At 58.0% G+C, this 21,171-nt stretch overlaps 1 protein-coding gene across 2 annotated transcripts in view; it reads left to right on the top strand.

Annotated features, from left to right (window-relative positions):
* Positions 1–21,171, top strand: part of LOC111157369 (zinc finger protein 423) — a 279,005-nt gene that overhangs the window by 126,679 nt on the left and 131,155 nt on the right. For both annotated transcript variants that reach the window (XM_022518720.1, XM_022518721.1), the window contains exons 3-4: positions 7,021–10,235; positions 16,910–16,994. In XM_022518720.1, the coding sequence (XP_022374428.1) occupies positions 7,021–10,235; positions 16,910–16,994 (3,300 nt within the window). The remainder of the gene's footprint in view (positions 1–7,020; positions 10,236–16,909; positions 16,995–21,171) is intronic.

The raw sequence follows: 21,171 nt of genomic DNA, 5'->3' as shown, positions 1-21,171 counted from the left end.
GGGCGGAGCTCAAGAGCGAGGGAGCAGCTTCTGCAGTGGGTTGGGCCTGAACCAGCATTCAGGGCAGGAGAAGCAGCACAGCCTGGTGGTTAGTGAGTGAAAGGGGGTTGGTGGCGGGGGGACGGGGGGACGCAGAAACTCTACCACATGTGCCCAAGAGACTGCTTTTTCTCTTGGAGCCTCAGTCTGCAGTTATAAAGAAGGGGAATTAAGGGTGTCTGGGTGGGTGGCTCTGTCAGTTAAGTGTCTGCCTTTGGCCCAGGTCATGGTCTTGGGGTCCTGAGATTGGGCCCTGCATCGGGCTCCCCACTTATGTTCTTTCTCTCTCTCTCTCCCTCAAATAAATAAATAAATAAAATCTTCAAAAAAAGAAGAAAAGAAGGGGATGATAATGGTCTCTACCTCCCAGTGTGTATAAGAATCAGATGAGAACATGCTAGCCAGAATTCAGCTTACAGAAGACGTCCCATAAACAGTGAAGGGTTGTGGAGTTCAGGCGTTTTGTCCTGCATCTGTCTGCCCCTGGCTCTGTGGACTCAGTTTCCCCATCTATGGAATGAGATGAGTGACGGTCTGTTCCTCTTGCTTCCCTCCCTTTCCCCTTGCACTGGTATTGATTCTACATGTGTGGATGTCATTGAGTTGTGGAGTATTCTGGGGTGGGTGGCCACCTTTGGCCCCTGGTCGGACTGCAAGGAACAGAGCAGGCACGCTTTCCGCACCCCCTACCCCCTGCTGTCTGTGGCCTCTGCTCCCCTCAGGCCTAGTCTGAGACTAGATTCTGTCTCTGGGGGCTGAGCCCCTGGTAGACACTGAGATGCTCTGGGTGCTCTGGCCTCCTGGCCCCTGTGTCCTGCTGGGCCTTTTTGTCCTGGGATCCAGGCCCCCCACTCGCCCGGGGTTTGCTGGGAGGGGAGCCTCGGGTCTCCCAGGGAAGGGGATGTCCCTGTGAGCTGGAAGCAGCCCCAGCAGAGGGCCTCCAAGCTTACCAGGTGCCCCCTTGTTCCCTCTGTGGCACCAGGCTTCCAGGGGATGTAGAGACACAGAAGGGTAGGTTTGAAGTTTCCTGAAAAGAGATCAGGAACATGGCCAGATGCGTCCCCTACCCCCATCCCTCCAGCTGAACTTGTATCATTTCAGTCTGGAAAGACACCTGTTTAGGCTCTGGCTGCCCCATGGGGAGTACAGACTGTGGAGTGTCCTGATGGAGATTCATTCTTCTGAGTCCTCTTATCTGTACTTGAACAACAGGGTTTTCGAGACCCTGCCTCAAGGCCTCCCTTTTCAAAGAGGATGGGCAGCTCCTTTCTTGGAGGAGGAAACCTGCTGGCTAAAGACCTCCTCTTTAGCATTGGGAGTCAGGAGACGCCTTTGTCCTATTTGTTCAGTGTCCCTGGAACATTCCACGTGTACAGACCCGTGCTCACGGCAGATATCACCAATTGATTTCAGCACTCATGTCTTCTGAGCCCAGATCTGGCTTTATAATCCTTCTGAATACAGTACTCTGGGCAGTCACTCCCAATTTATCATCCCTGGAAGTCCCCTTCTATCTCTGGACCTGCTGTATCATACAGGATTGGTTTACATGCTGCCTGAGTCTGTGTTCCCATTTCTCTGAGCTGGGGAAGGGTCACTGAGATTCTCGTTCCTGTTGCTCCTGATGGAGGCACAGGGGAGGCTGTACTTGGAAGACTATAGAGCTTGGTCCCATGGGGAACTTGTCTCCTTGGCGATTTTCATTTTTCCAAGGAAATGGGGCAGTGGTGAGGAGACCTCGTGGGGCCTCATGGAGACTTGCCAGGCCTTTCTGTGGCTCTCAGGGAGACAGTCTGGATGCTCGGAATCTTGCACAAAATGACCTTTATATTCACCCTGAAGGGACCTTGAGGAGACCAAAATTCCAACTTCCCCTGTTACAACAGAGGCAGCCGAGGCTCAGAATTTCCTGATGGACTCTGTCCTGCTCTCCTCCCTCCACCCCCAGCACGTTCTCCCCCAGGCACTTTGCTTGCTGTTCCTCAGCCTTCTTTCATGGTCTGGAAGATCTGGTCAGTTTCATTCACTTGGATGGCACTGCCCAGCGGGGGAAGATCCTAGAAACCTGGAGCCACTGGCTATCCGTGCTTTTCCCTTTCCCATCCGCTGCAGGGCACCTCCCAGGGCTCTTTTCAGAGCCATTTATCCCTCTCGCACAGCTCTGGTCACGAGGGCTCGCTCCCCCCTCAGCCTGTGTCCACACTGCGGGAAGGTCCCGCCTCCTGCTCATTCCAGTGGCCTGGGGCCACCCGCCTGCCGTCCCGCCTCTGTCCAGGCATTTCCTCGGCAACCCCGTGACTGGAGGAGCCAGGCGGCTGAGGATCTCGGGCATTCCGGGTGACGGCCCCTCTGCTCTGCGCAGGGAGGGTGCATGGGAGACAGTGTGGGCAGCCGCGGGTCAGCCTGCTCAGTGCCCCCAGCGACCCCACGCGAGCTTGCCGTCTGCCTTGAACCTTCTGCCACGGGTGCATCCTCAAGCCTGGTTAATGTTCTTTTTGCCCCTTAATTGAATTCTTATCGAAATTTCTCCCCTCTTTTATGGTTGTTTTGGTTCTCTTCCTGCAGCAGAGAGCAAAACCTCCCATTTCCTACCAGGCCTTTTTGCAGGATTAGTCATTTTTAAATGACTTTAATCTCCGTTTTGAAAGTGATTTCTGTACTCATTTTGCCAAATTACTTAGTACTCATTCTAGGGGGAGGGGAAGCCGAGGGCCTGCCTTAGTCACTGCATTTGTCTCTAGATCTTCTCGAGGGATGCATCTCCCATCCCCCAAAGGAAAGAAGCAGTGGGACACAGAACCAGGCTGACTGGGGTTGAATCCTGGCTCTGTTGCCGCCAGCTGTGTGGCACCTGGCAAGTTAGTCAACCTCTCTGTGCCTCGCTTTTCTCAGCGGTAAATGGGGATAGTAACAGTACCCATCTCATTGGGCTGTCGAGAGAACTGAATGTGTTAACACACGCGAGGCTCTTAGAAGAGAGCCGGCCAACAGTAAACGTTATTAAGTATTTAATTGGAAGGAATAAGGTAGCTGATTGAACGGAACTTATCTCGGACCTGCCTTCTCTGTGAGTTCTGAAACATTTGAGTCGCAGGGGCTCCTGAGATCGCTTGTACCCCCTTTCTGCACCGCTTCCCTTTCTGCACCCCCGCCAGAGAGAGTGTGCGGTCCCAGCCGCGTGTGCGGTGTGCGTGCCCTTGTAAGAGGAGCCTTCCCAGTAAGACAAGGAGTCCCCCTCCTCTACCGACATCCCCGCACCTACGTCCTGGGAGCTGTGGCCCCGGCGCGTCTCTCCAGCCTGCTCCTGTAGCACTAAGGTGAGCGCCCCCAAAGCAAAGTGTACTTGGGAGGGGTGGGCCGGCAACAGCCAAGGTCAAATGGATTTAGAACCAAAGTCTTTAAACAGTCCAGCCTGAATTTGGGACTTTCTGTGTCAACACCCTTGTTTCCTACTCCCCCTGCCGCCCCCTCCTCCCCCCACTCCGCCCCAATTGGGCCTTTTCAGTGTAAGGGGCCTTATGGTCATTTCTCTTCCGATGATTATAATCTCAGCAGTGGCTCTGTTTGTGGCTCCCAGAAACTCTTTTTGAAGCTTGTTTGCGGAAAAATAAAGCCAACCGGGCGGCACAGCCATGGGCCTTGGGGACTGGGGGGCAGGGCAGGTTGATTTCTCCTTCTCCAAGTCTGGCGGGACCAGGGTGAGCAGAAGCCCGAGACGTTGGGAGATGTGGCGTCCAGGGCCATGGGACCGAGGGCAGGTTCTGTGCCTCCCTGAACCTCAGCTTCCTCCTCTCAAAAGCGGGGTGTCACCAGTGGTCGTGACGATGGGAGGACGCTAACTGGGGTAAGCGCAGCATTCCCCGTGCTGGCCCGGAGCATGCCTGGTAAATGTGGCCACTCATGTCATCAGCACTGGTGGTACTGGTTAGTGCTGATTATGATTATTGGCCAAATAGTGCATTTGTGGAAGGGCTTTCTTGAAGTATGATTTGTATGTCCATGAACATGTTTCAGGCAAGCAGTTAAAGAGCTGCTGCGGGGCCGGCTTACCACAGCCCAGTCTGGGGCATTGTGGTGACCTCACAAGCCTGCCTCGTGCTCATTTGCAGTTTCCTCCTCCCTACTCCAGCCTCGGGCACTGATGGTTTGCTTTCTGGCTCTGCCGATGTACCTTTTCTGGTCATTTCATGTAAGGGGAGTAATAGTGCCTATTTGCATTCATTTTTCTCATCGGCTTCTCACCTGATTCCCTTTCCTCGCATGTGGAAACTGAGTCAGACCGAGTTGGAGAGCTGAAGAGGAATATATCTGGGCTGACGAAGAAGCCGGTGGGGGGGCAGGGGGAGGGGTGCTCTCTCATCCCCAGGGGCTGCAGGGCTTCGGAGCAAACGAGCGCTGGCAGAAAGACATGTCCAGCTGAGGTCTTCGGGGCAAGGCTTGTTCCTGATCTCACTCACCCTTGAACTGACCTGGGTTCAAGTCTGTGTGCCCCGCTCCTGAGCCCTGTGATGCCCGGCTCCTCTCTGGTCTCTGGGGGCCTCTCCCCGAGTGCAGATCGTGAGCTGGTTGGGGTCGTGCTTTCAGGGAGGGCTCAGACGAGGGGCAGCCTCTGACTGCATTGGAGGCTGGACGTGGCGATCCCCTCGCCTTTCTCCCCCATGCAGGGGTGGTCTTAGGCAACGGACCCATGGAGGCTATCCAGACCCATGTCCTGGTGCTCTCATTTCCTGGGGAAGGTCACTGTGTCTGTGGCTCTGGCTCCTCATTCGTACGGCAGGAGGGGTCCTGCATCGGTGGTGGTGAGAAAAGCACTCAGCAGAGCACCAGGCACCCAGGAAGGGCTCCGTGGCAGCTTGAGTGAGTCTGAGCTAAGGCATCAAGATAATAAAAAGCCATTTGAGCCTGGCCAGGGGGCGAGGGCCCAGCAGGTCCCCCAGCTGCCCCGGCTCCAACTATCTCCTCCCTTGGGTCCCTTTGTCTGTGCCCCGTGGAGCCCAGCTGGCAAGAGCTGGGAATTACCAGTCAGGGGCCAGGGCATCTCCCAATGCGTCCAATCCAAGGAGCTGTCAGCGGCTGCATCCTTCCCTCCCCGTCCGAAGGGCCCTGTAATGGGAGGCCCCCCAGGGGAGCAGACGCCCTCACCCCGGGAGGACGTTCTGGGAGGTGCCCTGTGCCAGGCTGGGCGGCTGGGCTTCAGAGGTGCAGAGGCTGCGGGGAGGTAGAGGACGTGGGGCTGGGAGCTTTGGAGAGAGCCTCGTCTTCCCAGGCAGAGCTCCGCTGGAGCTGCCGGCTGGGGTCAGGCCGATACTCGCACGGGGCAAGGCCAGGGGCCGGGTGTGTGTGTGAGGGGTGGGACATTGGGGTTGGTGGGTAGGGGCCAGGAAAAGGCTCAGAGCCAGACCCCTCAAGACCCTGCCTGGGACAGCAGAGGCAACTGTGAGAGCCTCGGGGTATGGGACCCTTGGGGCCAGGGCCATGCCTGTGGCTGCGGTGAGTGCGACCAGGTGTGAGCGTACGTGCCTGCAGGTGAGTGTGAGTGTGTGTGAGCCCTGGTGGGGACTGAGCGTGTGAACGGATGTGAATGTGTGTCTTGGCTGCCTCTGGCCCAGACTTTCTGGGTTACGTCCATGAGGCTTTTTCTGGAGACTAAGCTGTGCTGGTGAGGGCAGTGGTTTATTTCCTCGGGGTTACAAGACCAAGGTCAGTGCAGCCGAATCTGAGCTTTTGTTGGTCTCTCCCCTGCCCGAGGCAGCCTGCGGTCCATTTCATTCATTATTAAGTTTTAAATCCACCTGACGGGAAACTTGAGCTGTGGAACTCATTCCCTCTCCGGTTGGCTCGGTCCAACCCCCACCCACCCCCACCGAGGCGTGGGGGCGGGGAACCTCACCAGCTCTGCTCACTGTGTTCTGTGTGCCTTTGTTTTTCCAGAAACGGCCAGGCCCGGGTTTGTTTAGTTTTCCTCTGAGGCTGGATGGGCTGGCGAAGGCTGGGGAGGGTGGCCATGTGGTCATCTGGGCAAGGACAGCCTCCCCTGCCTGCCAAGGTGGGCTTAAGGGCTCATGGAGGACTGAGCTCTGGGGCCATCTGGGTCCCGGGCTCATCCCCTAGTTGCTCCGCATCAGGCCATCTCCCAGGGTCCTGAGCAGACTGGGGGCAAATCCGGGGGTGAAGAGGGAACAGAGCAAGCACCCCTTCTAAAGATGGTTTGGCTGGGAACCCTGCAGATCTGTCTCAGGCGCCCTTTGATTACTCCTGTTTGTGCTGCTGGGTCTGATGCCACGTGCCCAGGACCTCGGCCTCCTAGGTGTGTCTGCTCCCTGTAGCAGCAGACCCAGCTCCGTCCCCAAATGTGGTGCGGCAGAATTCATGAAGGTGCATTTTCTTTTTCCTCTTTTCTTTTCCTTTCTTCTTCTCCTCTCCTTCCTTCCTTCCTTTTTGAGGTGCATTTTCTTTCCTTGCATGGTTTTGCCCACACCCCTAATGATAAGTGGAACTTCCCACCAGGACTAGGGGCTGGAAGGGGAGTCAATCCCCAGGTCTCCTTCAGGTGAAGGCCTGCCTCCTTTTGGCCTCTGGCACTGCCAGTCTGTGCGGTCATTTCCGGTGACTTTTTTCCAGGCTATATCCCGACCCTGTCAGGAAAGTGCTTGAGACCTCACACCTCCTGTGGGGGGTACGGAGTCCAGTGAGGCCAAGGCAGGTGTCACTGAGGACATAGACGTGTCTCTGTGTCTCCTTCACGTTCTGCCACCCCTCTGCACACCAAGGGCCCCCCCGTCCCTTCACTTCCCCCCCCCCCCCCCCCCCCCCCCCCCGCCCCCAGGGCTCCCTTCCCCCTCTGCCCGCCCCCTGCCCCCCGCAGCCGTCGGCCAGCTGCAAGGCCTTAGCCCGCGAACTGTTGAGAAGCCGGCTCTGTCCTTGTTTCTGGGCGGCCCGGGGAATTGCCTCTCATCTCCTCTCTGCCTCCCCCTCCTGCAGATGGTGACGACGACCCACAACTCTCCTGGGTGGCCTCGTCTCCCTCCAGCAAGGATGTTGCGTCACCCACGCAGCTGATCGGGGATGGGTGTGACCTCGGCCTGGGCGAGGAGGAAGGGGGCACGGGCCTGCCGTACCCTTGCCAGTTCTGCGACAAGTCCTTCATCCGCCTGAGCTACCTGAAGAGGCACGAGCAGATCCACAGCGACAAGCTGCCGTTCAAGTGCACCTACTGCAGCCGGCTCTTCAAGCACAAGAGGAGCCGCGACCGGCACATCAAGCTGCACACGGGCGACAAGAAGTACCACTGCCACGAGTGCGAGGCGGCCTTCTCCCGCAGCGACCACCTCAAGATCCACCTGAAGACGCACAGCTCCAGCAAGCCCTTCAAGTGCAGCGTGTGCAAGCGCGGCTTCTCGTCCACCAGCTCGCTGCAGAGCCACATGCAGGCGCATAAGAAGAACAAGGAGCACCTGGCCAAGTCGGAGAAGGAGGCCAAGAAGGACGACTTCATGTGCGACTACTGCGAGGACACCTTCAGCCAGACTGAGGAGCTGGAGAAGCACGTGCTCACCCGCCACCCCCAGCTCTCCGAGAAGGCCGACCTGCAGTGCATCCACTGCCCCGAGGTCTTCGTGGACGAGAACGCGCTGCTCGCCCACATCCACCAGGCCCACGCCAACCAGAAACACAAGTGCCCCATGTGCCCCGAGCAGTTCTCCTCGGTGGAGGGCGTGTATTGCCACCTGGACAGCCACCGGCAGCCCGACTCCAGCAACCACAGCGTCAGCCCCGACCCCGTGCTGGGCAGCGTGGCATCCATGAGCAGCGCCACGCCGGACTCCAGCGCGTCCGTGGAGCGCGGCTCTACCCCGGACTCCACCCTGAAGCCGCTGCGGGGCCAGAAGAAGATGCGGGACGAGGGCCAGGGCTGGTCCAAGGTGGTCTACAGCTGCCCCTACTGCTCCAAGCGGGATTTCAACAGCCTGGCCGTGCTGGAGATCCACCTGAAGACCATCCACGCCGACAAGCCGCAGCAGAGCCACACGTGCCAGATCTGCCTGGACTCCATGCCCACACTGTACAACCTGAACGAGCACGTGCGCAAGCTGCACAAGAACCACGCCTACCCGGTGATGCAGTTCGGCAACATCTCTGCCTTCCACTGCAACTACTGCCCCGAGATGTTCGCCGACATCAACAGCCTGCAGGAGCACATCCGTGTGTCCCACTGCGGCCCCAACGCCAACCCGCCCGACGGCAACAACGCCTTCTTCTGCAACCAGTGCTCCATGGGCTTCCTGACCGAGTCCTCCCTCACCGAGCACATCCAGCAGGCGCACTGCGGCGTGGGCGGCGCCAAGCTGGAGTCCCCCGTCGTGCAGCCCACACAGTCCTTCATGGAGGTCTACTCCTGCCCCTACTGCACCAACTCGCCCATCTTCGGCTCCATCCTGAAGCTCACCAAGCACATCAAGGAGAACCACAAGAACATTCCGCTCGCCCACAGCAAGAAGTCCAAGGCGGAGCAGAGCCCAGTCTCGTCCGACGTGGAGGTGTCCTCCCCCAAGCGGCAGCGGCTCTCGGCCAGCGCCAACTCCATCTCCAACGGCGAGTATCCCTGCAACCAGTGCGACCTCAAGTTCTCCAACTTTGAGAGCTTCCAGACCCACCTGAAGCTGCACCTGGAGCTGTTGCTGCGGAAGCAGGCGTGCCCCCAGTGCAAGGAGGACTTCGACTCCCAGGAGTCCCTCCTGCAGCACCTGACGGTGCATTACATGACCACGTCGACCCACTACGTGTGCGAGAGCTGCGACAAGCAGTTCTCCTCAGTGGACGACCTGCAGAAGCACCTGCTGGACATGCACACCTTTGTGCTCTACCACTGCACCCTGTGCCAGGAGGTCTTCGACTCCAAGGTGTCCATCCAGGTGCACCTGGCCGTGAAGCACAGCAATGAGAAGAAGATGTACCGCTGCACGGCCTGCAACTGGGACTTCCGTAAGGAGGCCGACCTGCAGGTGCATGTCAAACACAGCCACCTGGGCAACCCAGCCAAGGCGCACAAGTGCATCTTCTGCGGGGAGACCTTCAGCACCGAGGTGGAGCTGCAGTGCCACATCACCACGCACAGCAAGAAGTACAACTGCAGGTTCTGCAGCAAGGCCTTCCACGCTATCATCCTGCTGGAGAAGCACCTGCGGGAGAAGCACTGCGTGTTCGATGCCGCCCCTGAGAACGGCACGGCCAACGGGGTGCCCCCCGCCGCCGCCAAGAAAGTGGAGCCCGCCGACCTGCAGGGCATGCTGCTGAAGAACCCCGAGGCGCCCAACAGCCACGAGGCCAGCGAGGATGACGTGGACGCCTCGGAGCCCATGTACGGCTGCGACATCTGCGGGGCAGCCTACACCATGGAGGTGCTGCTACAGAACCACCGGCTGCGGGACCACAACATCCGGCCGGGGGAGGACGACGGCTCGCGCAAGAAGGCGGAGTTCATCAAGGGCAGCCACAAGTGCAACGTGTGCTCGCGGACTTTCTTCTCGGAGAACGGCCTCCGGGAGCACCTGCAGACGCACCGGGGCCCCGCCAAGCACTACATGTGCCCCATCTGCGGCGAGCGCTTCCCCTCCCTGCTGACGCTCACCGAGCACAAGGTGACCCACAGCAAGAGCCTGGACACCGGCACCTGCCGGATCTGCAAGATGCCCCTGCAGAGCGAGGAGGAGTTCATCGAGCACTGCCAGATGCACCCGGACCTGCGCAACTCGCTCACGGGCTTCCGCTGCGTCGTGTGCATGCAGACGGTCACCTCCACGCTCGAGCTCAAGATCCACGGCACCTTCCACATGCAGAAGCTGGCGGGCAGCTCGGCCGCGTCCTCCCCCAACGGCCAGGGGCTGCAGAAGCTCTACAAGTGCGCCCTGTGCCTCAAGGAGTTTCGCAGCAAGCAGGACCTGGTGAAGCTTGACGTGAACGGGCTCCCCTATGGCCTCTGTGCCGGCTGCATGGCCCGAAGCGCCAATGGACAGGTGGGCGGCCTGGCCCCGCCCGAGCCCGCCGACCGGCCCTGCGCCGGCCTCCGCTGTCCCGAGTGCAGCGTCAAGTTCGAGAGTGCCGAGGACCTGGAGAGCCATGTGCAGGTGGACCACCGTGACCTCACACCGGAGACCAGTGGGCCCCGGAAAGGCGCCCAGACGTCGCCAGTGCCCCGGGTAAGAGCCTGTGTCTGCTCCTTGGGGCTCCACCGAGCTTTGTATCTCCTCATGCTGTTGCCTCTAGGAGCCCAGAGAGGCCGCGCTCTCGGGCGGCGGTCAAGGGCATCCGTTCTGTCCTGGACTCCGAGGCGATCCCCAGGGTTGTCTGTTCCCTTCCTGCTGTGTGACACTGTCATACGTCATCTGTCTCTCTGGGCCTCATTTGTCAATTGCTCGTCTGCAAAAGGGGGAATGACGGTCGTCCGGACTTTGTAGAATTGCCTTTAGGATCCCGTGGTGTGAGATAAGTACAGGGCCGAATGCCGTGGCTGACACCCGGTTACAAATGATGTCGTCTTTCTTACAGATCTGGGGTGGACTTGTTCGCTTCTTTGCTGTCTCCTTGGGCGAGTCCCTTTGCTCTCTGGGCTTCAGATTCGGGACTCTTTTGATGATCTGTGGAGATCATCTCCATGTAAAGGGCTCAGGTCCCACACAGTTTGGGCCGACCATGTTAGCTGCAAACGCCAGCTGATCTGTTCTCGTCCACGGTGCACAGTGTAGTTAGTGCAGGTGCTGGTGCGTGGGAGACCCTAGGAATGGTCCCAGTGACTGCTCTCCTTTGTGACCGATGGATCCTTTCATTCATTCATCAGATTTGTCCCAAGCACCTGTTGTTTGGGGGTGACTGGCAGTCGAGGAAATCAGGAACGGACCCCACTTTGGGGGCTCCCAGACAAGGCGGGGGGGGGACCGCAGGCCCACAGCTAGTAGGTTTTAGGGAGGAAGGTCAAGTTCAGGCTACTGGAGTGGGCCGTGGGGTCAGTGGCCAAGGGGCACTTGGTGGTGGGCCTGGAGCCTGTGTGGCTCTTGGGTGTCAGACAGTATGGGCCTGGGGATTCCCGCTGAGTCTGTTGTCTGTTTCCAGACCGAGGAGGTGCCAAGCGGATCTCGGGAGTATCTTTCCCTTGAGGGCCACTGCTGGCGCCGCGGGCAGCAAGGCAGAATTTGGAGGAAGTCCACCCGCGGCAGGTGCCTGCTGGAAGACGGGGAGGTAGTGCTGGGTGTTGGGCTCCGGAATCGGATGTGGGATCAGAGCTGGGGTCTGTGACTCTGGGACCTTGAGGGTGAGAATGAGAGAGAAGGAGGGCTGGAGAGAGTGGGAGGAGAATGTATGGACAATGTCTCTGGGCAGGGGTCCCACAAGACACCCACCGCAGGTCACCACCTCTCAGCTCTGCTCAGCCTCTGCTGGCGGGCCAGCTGGTCAGTGTGGGTGGACTGGGGGAGTCTGTGGGCCCTGGAGTCCAGTGGGCGGGTTTACAATGAAACTCTCCCTCTTCCAGGACCCAGCAGGGTTTTGATCTCTCCGGGCCTCTGTCCTCACCTATAAAGCCAGAGGGTAAGGGTGATAATGGTAGTCACATGTAGCGACAGGATCTGTCTTGGGGGCTGACATCACCGGGGAGCCACAGGGGGGCCCTTCTGGGTTTTTAGTGAGCGTCTGATTGATGGATGACTGTGACTGGCGGGTGCCGGTGCTTCGTCCGGGGCTGACTGTTGAGACTGTGCGACCACAGTGTCTGGTCCTGAACTTGAATGGAGACAAGGAGTGCGGGGCACACAGGAAACATCACTTGCTGTCTCTCCCGCTTATGGTCACAGCTGACGCTTACCGAGGGACAAGGACGTGCCAAGCACTTTCTGTCTACACTATGACACTCCCTTTTTGGGTGAAGAAACGGAGGCACAGAACAGTTGGCCGTTATTAGCCCCCAGCTTTCAAGAGGCAGAGAAGGGATGTGAACCCAGGGAGTGTGGGGCCACAGCTGAGTGAGTTCTTGACCCACGTTCTGCCTGGCTCTGGAACCCATCCTGGTGGCAGGCTGGGGTGGGGTCGGCTTGGTCACTCCCTTCTCGTTCAGACTGTGGGATGGTGTGACAGGGCTGGGGCCCTGTACGCCCTCCTCCCAGGTGCACCCCAGCCCTGCCTTCCCCCGCCGCCCCCACATGGTGCGGGGGCTCCTGCTAGCCACGGGGCTGCTCCTAAGTCTGCCCCTCTCCAGGCGCTGCCCTGGATTCTGCATCAAGGACCACTTCATGAAGCCTCCACTGTGTGGGCAAAGGCTCGTTTACCATTTCCATGGCAACAACCTGGGAACTTTGCCGTGACCTCTGTTTTGGCAAGGATGGTACCCAGGCCCAGAAAGGGGGAACCATCTACCCAGGGATACACAGATGAGGGATTCAAACCTGAGGGGCCTTGTTTTCTGGGAGCCCGACAGGCCTTCCTCTCCCTGTCCCAGGCCCTGCGAGAGAGGAGGTGAGCAGACAATCACATCTAGAGGCCTGGGCAGATGGGCTGTTGGCGGAAAGGAGCTAGACAAAGCATGGATCCTCCCCCAGTGGAGGCCCAGCCTCTGGGGCCTTGCCCCCTGCCTGGGCACGCCTGGGGGCAGGGGCCCAGCTGTCTGTTCACCCGCCCCTCGCTCCCCTAGGACTCACGCGTGTAAGAGCAGACTCTGGGGGCCGAGCAAGGGCTTGGGGGCTGGCAGGCTGGGACCCTCGGGAGGGTATCCATAGCAACCAGCTCTCGGAGGACTGGGTTCCTGTGGGGCTGTGGGGCCGAGGCTGCTGTCGGCTGGAGCAGGAAGCGTGGCGGTTCCCGCCCTGCCCCCCACCTCCGCCCCCACTCTGTTAATGGGCAGTAACAACATCAGCCCAACTCTAGGCCAGTGTGGGGAGACCCCAGCCCTCCATCGACTCCCCAGGCCTCACAGTGCCAGATGTGGCGGACTGGGTGCTCTCACACAGGTCAGAGGGCTTGGCCAGGCCTCACGGGCTCCCTGTCCCCTAGCCCAGGGCCATCCGTGGTGTTCTGGGATGCCAGAGCTGAGAAGAGCTGCTCAGACAGCGGTTCCGGAGGCAGCTGGCCCGGGATTGTCCCCTTGCTTAGCTGGGCGGGGCTCTGGCCGAGTGGTTTGGCCTCTCTGAACTCCACTTTCTCCAACCTTAAAGTGGGGCTTGCCGAGGGATTGTGAGTCTTCAGAATGAACAGAGCCTGCACACAGTAGGTGCTCAGTAGATATGAGCTGTCATCACAACCATGGAAATTCAGCGGCTGGGGGCTGTCGTTCCTGTCGCTCCCTCTCTTCTTGTCTCTACTGGTCTCAAGCGTGTTCTCCCTCTGCCCTGGACTCCTCTCTGAGGTTGCTGGGGGCCAGGCAGGTGAAGGCACCCTGGGGGCTCAGCTTTGGTTCTCCTGGGCTGCGCTCTGGGGAAGGAGCTTGAGACAGAGGAGGGGCTTTGAATGCCAAATTCTCGCTCTCTATAATTATGTCTCTGGTCCGTCCTGAAGCTCCAGTGGCGGAGGGGGTCTCTGGGGATAGAGAAGGGGCAAAGACCAAGAGGAGGCATTGGGGTGAGGGCGGGGTCTGGCCAGTGTTGCAACAGGAGGGGGAGAGAGTGAGAGGGTCCTCACCTGCTTGTCCCTGAACTCCCGTTCCACCACCAGGGAGGCCCAGATGGCCCTGGCCAGGTGTCTGCGGCTCTGGGCCTTGGGCACCCCTGGCTTTTCGGGCAAGGCCGGCAGGGCTGTCCGTGTGGGCCTCTGGAAATAATACACGTGCTTAGTGAGTTTTGGTGCTGGTGACCCTGTGTGTGTGGCTGAGCGTAGATGCCTGTGTGTGCAAATGCTTACCTAGACCCTCGGGAGTCTGCACATGGGTCCCGAGGGGTGTGTCTGGGAGGGGTCTGCGCGTGCGCTTGTGCAGCCCTGGGCACACCTGTGCATGATGGATGTTGCTCTCAGGGGTCCAGTGAGGAAGCTGAAGGCATCTGTGTCTCAGGATGAGTTTGTATACATCAACATGTGTGAGCTCGTGGTCGTGAGGACGCCCCCAGTGCTCTGCGGGTGTTGTACCTGCGTGTCTTTGTTACAGGAAGCAGGCTGCTGTGTGTGGGAGGGGGCGGGGGGTCTTGTGTGTTGACAGTGAGTTGGGGCAAGGGAGTGTACATACGTGCGCTTGTGTGTACGTGTGTGTCCTTGTGGGCACATCCATACCACGTACATGCAGGCTGTGCGTGCGTGTGTGTGTGTGCGCGTGCACTCATGTGTGTGTGTGACCACAGGCTCTTGTGGTCAGCAATGTCCCCTCCCTCGGGAATCCCCTGGACTCTTTCTCCATGCTGCGGAGAGCTTCTCATCCTGCCTGGCCCATGGTGATTTTTTTTTTTTTTTTTTTTACCAAGCACAGCAACCCACGTCGTTCACCTGCTCGTAGGAGGAACAGCTCAAATCCCCTTGATCATGGACCGTCCCCTGCGCTGGTCTAGACTAGCCATGGCTCTGTACGATCTCCACACACTTCTACCCAAGTAGAACCATGGAAGGGGATCATGGCCTTCCTTGTGCAGCTGGCCTGCTCTGGGCTTCCTTGGTGTGGAGATGCCTGGGGTGTGTCGTTCTTCCTCACCCCTCCCTCCCTTCCTTCCTCCCTCCCTCCCTCCCTTCCTTCCTTCCTCCCTCCCTCCCTCCCTTCTTTCCTTCCTTCATAAGGGGGTGGGGCACATATATGGGAAGGAATGAATGATTTTGACAGTGGAGAGACCCAAGATCATTGCCCTCCATGAGCACGGATGTGGAGTTGAACTGAGCTGGGGGCTTCGGGCCTGTGTCCCCGAGAAGACCTCAGTCCCCGCTGTCTCCTCTGTCTCCTGTGTGGCCACAATCCCCAGCCCTGTCCTGCCACCCCCCCCCAGCCTCCCAGCCTCATGCTGTTCTTCCCGGGGCATTTGCAGGCTAAATGCTTGCTTCTCAGCCACTCTTCTGCAACACTGGGGGAAGGGCCCCAATCTTATCAGAGCGAGTGCTGGAGCCCGAGTGGGTATGCTGCCTCTGAAACCAAAGCTCCTGACACCAGCTAAGACTGTCATTTCTTCACTCATGTGTTCGACCAGCATTTGCTCAGCACCAACAACAATTGTAATAACGTTAAGTCATCATGAGACACTCGCCCTCGTCCTATGCCCTGTGCCTGGTGCTGAGGATCCAGCGTATAGAAGTCAGCTTTGGTTCTGTTCGTTCCTTCTGTCCTAGTAGAGTGCTCTGCAACATAGTATTTGCAACTTTGCTCCTTTGTTCAACAAATGTTTCCCTAGCACAAGTCTCTGCTGGCTGTGGGACCTCACAGGTGGACGAAACACAGCCTGGGCTTCTGGGCACTTGAGGTGTAGTGGGGGGGGGGCGTGCAAACAAGTCAATTAGCCACGACAGATCCGTGTGCTGAGGGACTGGATGCTTTAAGCAGAAGCTCGGGGCCCCGGGGAGCCCCTGGGTGGGAAGAGGAGGCTTCTCTAGTAGAGGTAGCATTTGAACGGAGTCTTTGAGGATGGAAAGGGTATACTCCGAGTGGAAGACCCTGTGTGGGCAATGACCTGGACGTGGGACCCTAGAGGGGACCTGCAGATATGGTTGGAGCCACCCTGGGACCTGAGACAACCGAGCCCCCTGGTGGTCCGTCCTGGCTGCGTCATGGAGGGTTGGGCCTGAGCGTTCAGCCAGGAACTCCGAAGTCCTTCTCCCTCTTCCAGGGGTGGAGGGAGGCCCCGTGGTCCCGGAGCTGAGGTGGTCTTCAAAAAGCTTGGATATTTTGGATCCCAGTACCACCCCGTCCCCTTCATAAAGACTCACGGCCACTCACCTTCCCCTACACAGGCAACACTGCCCCTGTCCACAAGGGTCTGCTTTGGCCATCACCCAGCCAGGCGTAGCTGTTGAGAATGAGCTCCGCTCTTTGGAATGGGACTTCAAGAAGGTCTGAAGCTTCTGATGATCTCCATTTTCCTGCTCCCACCCCCTCGAGGCAGCTGGTCTCAGCTTCCTGTGTGTGGAAGTGAGCTGTGGGATCGCCCGCGGTCTTGTGTGCCTAGGGCAGATGAGGAATCCCTCAGTTGCTTTTAAGTACCAGGATTGGGAGGAACAGTATCCCCTGCTCAGCCATATGGTCCTTAGGGCGGGTAAAGAGAGACAGTAGTTGGATGGGTGGAAAGATAGATGTATGGTTGGATAGGAGGATGGGTGGGTGGATTGTTAGAGTGAGGATAGGTGGATGGATGTAGGGGAAGACAGGCAGGTGAAGGGTAGATGGAGGGCGAATGGATGAATTGGTGGATGGGTAGGTGTGTATGTAGACAGATGATAAGATAGGTGGATGGATTGATGGGTAGACAGATGGGTGTGTGTGTGTGTGTGTGTGTGTGTGTGTGTGTGTGTGTGTGTGTGTGTGTAGTTGGATAGGGGGGTAGATAGTGGGCAGGTAGATGGATGGATGGATGGATGGATAGCTGGGAGTTGCATAGATGGGTTTGAGCATGCTCCAAGTGGGGCAGCCTCCCTTGACTTCCTTTCCATGGTCATACTGTGTGCTCTCACCTTGGGATGGTGAATCCCATCATGGCCATCTCCCCAGACCTAACAGAGGAGCAGCTCCCTTAGAATGTAGCTCAGTCCCCTTCCCCAGGCTGGAGAGCTGGACTCAGAGGCAGGTGGGAAGAGAATGACTTGGAGACACCTGGATGGGGACCACAAGCCATTCTGAAAATTCTTGAGCTAGGACCTCCAGGCACTTTTTGCTTTATGCTCTTTTCTAGTTACTAACTATCTAATTCCTTTCTTTTTGGCTTCCAAACAGAAAAAGACATACCAGTGCATCAAGTGCCAGATGACCTTTGAGAACGAGAGAGAGATCCAAATCCATGTTGCCAACCACATGATTGGTAAGAGAGCGTTTCAGCCCACCTATGCTGGGACCACTCGTCGGGGTTTGAAATCTGTGGTTCCAATCATCATTTCACTGCTTTTAGATCAAAAGATGGAGTCACAGCTGCTGTTTCGGAGACATTTCGAATGGGGGTAAAATGTGAGAGAGCTGGAGCATTTTCTCCATCCAGCCTTCCTGTCGCAGCTTCACTCACATTACAATCAAACTTTTGACAATCTCTTCCATTTCCCAGCATAAATTTCCCTCCATTTCTGAAACGAAGTGCTTTCCAGTTGTCAAGCACTCAGGGGCAATTATGCCTCAATTCCGTATGTCATGACATTGAATCGATTTAACAGCTCGCGTTTCCCCGCTAAACGTGATGAATTCCTCAGGCACATTGTCAAAACAGAGAGTGCTTACAAAGTTATTTCAGTACTTTTCCTGTTCCTCTTCAAGTGGTTTTTGGACTTTGGGAAATTCAGCCTTTCCAGAAGAGGGGGGTCTTTCAAAGCACCATCGTGTTCCCTCTTGGCCTGAGGTTCAGAGGGGAGGCGTGAGCTCTTCCGTGCCTTCCGTGGACGGGTGTGGTCTCCCCGGCCACTGGAGATGCCCTCCGTGCAAGTGGGGGCCCTGCCGAGCTTCCGGTGAGCGTGTGGGCTTGGCCCGGGGAGGTGGAGGACTTGGCAGTGAGGGCTTTGGGAGTTTCTGGAATCCTGGGTCTCTGGGGGAAGTGTGGTTGCTTCTCCAGGACCCCTGCAGTCTGTGCAGGGAGGTTTCAGGTGTGGGTTGAGCATTCTGACCCTTAGCTTCCTCTAGTATCGCTCCATTTCAGTCTGAAAAAGAGCCATGCTGACAGAGTACTGTTCTGGAAAACCCTTAACCACGTACATTTGAAGAGATCCATTCACCGTGCAGCTTGGTGAATTCTCACGAACCGAGCACACCCATGTAACCAACAGCCCAGAGAGGAAGCAGAGCATGTCCACATCCCAGAAGCCCCTCCTGGCCCCTCCAGACCCTCCCACCCCCCAGCACAACGACATGTCGCCACCGTCCCCATGTCGAACAGCATAGGGCTTTTTGGGCCCGTTTTGCACTTGGTCTAAATGAGATCGTACGATCTCTGCTCATTGGTGTCCAGCGGCTTTCACTCATTCAGGTTCGTGCCCATAGTTTGGACGTTGCCCCTTCTCCCGGGTGTGCTCTTCCATCCTGTGACACTTCACCATTCGTCTTGTCTGTCCGACTCCTGATGGGCTTCTCCGTCATTTCCGTATTGGAGTTGTTTCAGATCGTGCGCTGCTCTGGGCATTCTCGTGTGTGGGTTTTGGCGAACAGGTGCACGCAGTTTGAATGGGAAGATCGGTGGGGCTGGAACTGGTGGGTCACAGGACACTAGTAGGTTCACCTTCAGTAGATACAGACGGACAGATTTCTGAGGCACTTGTGTGAAACCACCATCCCACCGGCAATGCAGGAGAATTGCCCCACATCTGTGCCCCCATCCACATTCTCTGCAAAAGGAGCGATTACTAAGGCCCTTATTCAGTGAAATCGTGCTTAGGGTGAGGATGGTGCCCTCCCCTCCCAGGGCAGCCTTGGCACATTCAGCGGGTCTGGGTGTCCAGTGTCCCACTGACTCAGAGAGGTTCCCCTCGAGGTGCGGACCCCAACTGAGTGCGGGGTGGGGCTCGGCTGGTGGGGAGGGAACCCGGGGAGCTGAGGAGGGGCAGGGAAGACCCCAGGAGTTCAGCTTGACAGGGAGATTGGTGGCTTTTTAATTTCTTCTGTTTGAAAGCCCCCTGCTGAAGTAGAAGAAGGAAACTATCCTGTCAGTCGCCGGCTGCTGAGAGTGCTTTCATGGGAGTGTCAAGGAGGTAAAGATGAAGATATCTAAAAATGTTTGCTTTTGGAGCAGGTGTTAATGCGTGTACATGTTTGTAAGCACGAAGGGTGAGAGCCTGGCTAATTGGACCACAGTGATTTCAAAGGTGCTTCCCCCACCCACCCCCCCTTCCACCTTTCCTTCTGCACGGAGCCTGGAAGCCGTGTGTCCTCAGGTGGAAGGGTTGCTCCTACCTAGAGAGGTGGGCTGGGCGACGGGATGGGAAAGGGGGCTGGAGGGGCATCCGGGGCTTGGGGTGAGCGGAGTGCCGGATCCCCGAGGGAGGCAGTCCTGGCTGGGGGCTGGACAGGGCCCCTTACCTGAGCCTGCTCAGCAGTGCTGTGAGCTGGCCTGGTTCCTGGGGAGCAGGCAGTAAGGAGCTGCTGGTCTCAGAGCCCAAGCTTCTGAATAAGATGTTTACATGATTGCAGAAAGTGTCACCATGCTGTATCCCTGCGCGGTGCCCACCCTGCGAGGCCCGGGCTGGGAACCCATGTGAGCCGTGAAATCTCTTGCCCTAACCTGCGCTCCCCACCTGCTGGCCCTGCCCTGGCCTCATTGAGGCCATTCATCAAAGAACAGTGAGCACCTCTTGCATGCAGAGTGCTGGGGTGGTCTCAGCTAATCAAGGGAGAAAGGGACCCGGTCCCCACCCTCAGAGACCTCACAGCACCCCATAGGAGACAACCATGGCACACACATCATGCCAGGAACGGAGGTGTCCCTGGGTGAGGGCTCTGAGCCCTGCCACATGCCAGGTACCCATGCAGGTGCCCTCCTGTGTCTCATCGGGGAGTTTCAGTGATGCTTCCAAGTTCTTCCAGAGACAAAGTAGTAGAAGCAGGGTCTGGGTAAGGCTGGACTCTCTCCATTGCGTGTGGCTCCCCGCCAGGGTCAGTGGTGAGAAGGACGCTGTACCGCCTGCAGGGGAAGCTGATGGCCTCTGGCATCCAGGTATGCGCAGTGCTACGAGGTTGGTGCTCCTGGAACGAGACTGCTGGATCCAAGGAGGTCCACTAGAAAGGCCTGGGTGTTGAAGGCAGAAGACTTTCCTCTGTGGCAGGCCCAACACCGGCAGAGAGGGCAGCTTTGATAAGGAAGGTGGGTCACCAGGGAACAATGGCCTTGGAGGGCTCAGCAGAAGGAGGTCCTCGAAGGATACGCTGGTAGCCAGAGGACTCAGGGAGCAGGGTCTGTGGGAGGACTCTGGGGTGAGCCAGGCTCAGAGGCAGGAGCAGAGGAGGGAGTTTAGGGGATGGAGGAGTCTGACCTCATTGGGATGGAGGCCTCTCATGTGGGAGCATTGTGGGCAGTGAGGGTGGGGAGGTAGCTTGTGGCCAGGCCACAGAGAGCCTTGAATGCCAGGTTAAGGGGTTTGGGTTTAGACTCGACCCTGCGGGCCGGGGTCCAAATCTGGAGGTCCCTTGGCTGGTATTTTATTAGGCTTCACTTGATAAACCAGAAGATAAAGCAGCCAGGGCCCTGAGTTCCCCTACGGCACAGGTGACAGGAGCACGGCAGCAGCAGCTGGGACTGTGTGTTCCCGGGCACCACAGTCCCCACCCATCCCTACTGTATTCTGGGGGCTGCTTTGCTCATTTATGCCCCTTGCCTGGTCCCTGTGGGCCCCTGAATGTGCAACCTTGGACTTAGGCACTAGGGAGCCATTGAAGGTTTGGGAGCAGAGTACAGCCTGGATGTAGCTGAGTGCTTGAGGGAGATGCATCTGGCAGCAGTTTTGAGGCAGAAGAGGATGAAAGGGAACAGAGGCCTGCCTGGCCTGGTCCAGAGGTGAGGGGATGAGGCCAGGAGAGAAGAGAGGAGGGAGGAGAGAGAACCAGTACCTGGTTTGTGCGGTGTGCCCACTTGGCCCTGGTGGCTTGGGGAGGGTGGGGGGGAGCGATGGTGGGGGCAGGAAGGGAATAGTAGTGGGCCCAAGAGCCCCAGCTGGGGCTGACTCTGAAGTCTCAGTAAGACTGTGGGGGCCCAGTGTCCCTATGGACAGCTTCCCCTGTTAAAGAGCCCGAGCTCAGAGTGGATGCCTGAGGCTGGTGGGGGCAAAAGCCGGCCTTAGCAGCACCAGGGGACTTGGCGAGTAGAAGCGGCACCGTTCAGCTTGACGGCCTTCTCATAAACGTGGGGCACAGGGGGTTCTGAGGCAGGCCTCCCCAGGGACCCAGACTGCTGGAGACCTCCCCTGGGGGATGCTAAACCGGCCCTTTTATAGCGGGGGGCCTCTTCGTGGCTTTCCAGCCTCCAGAGCCTGGGAGTTAGGGTGACTCAGGGACGCGTCTCCTTGGGAACG

This window comes from Enhydra lutris, unplaced genomic scaffold (assembly GCF_002288905.1).
Source record: "Enhydra lutris kenyoni isolate GAN:26980312 unplaced genomic scaffold, ASM228890v2 scaffoldscaffold54, whole genome shotgun sequence".
Classification (NCBI taxonomy): Eukaryota; Metazoa; Chordata; class Mammalia; order Carnivora; family Mustelidae; genus Enhydra; species Enhydra lutris.
The sequence above is the reverse complement of the archived record's forward strand: the minus strand, read 5'-3'. Positions and strand labels throughout refer to the sequence as shown.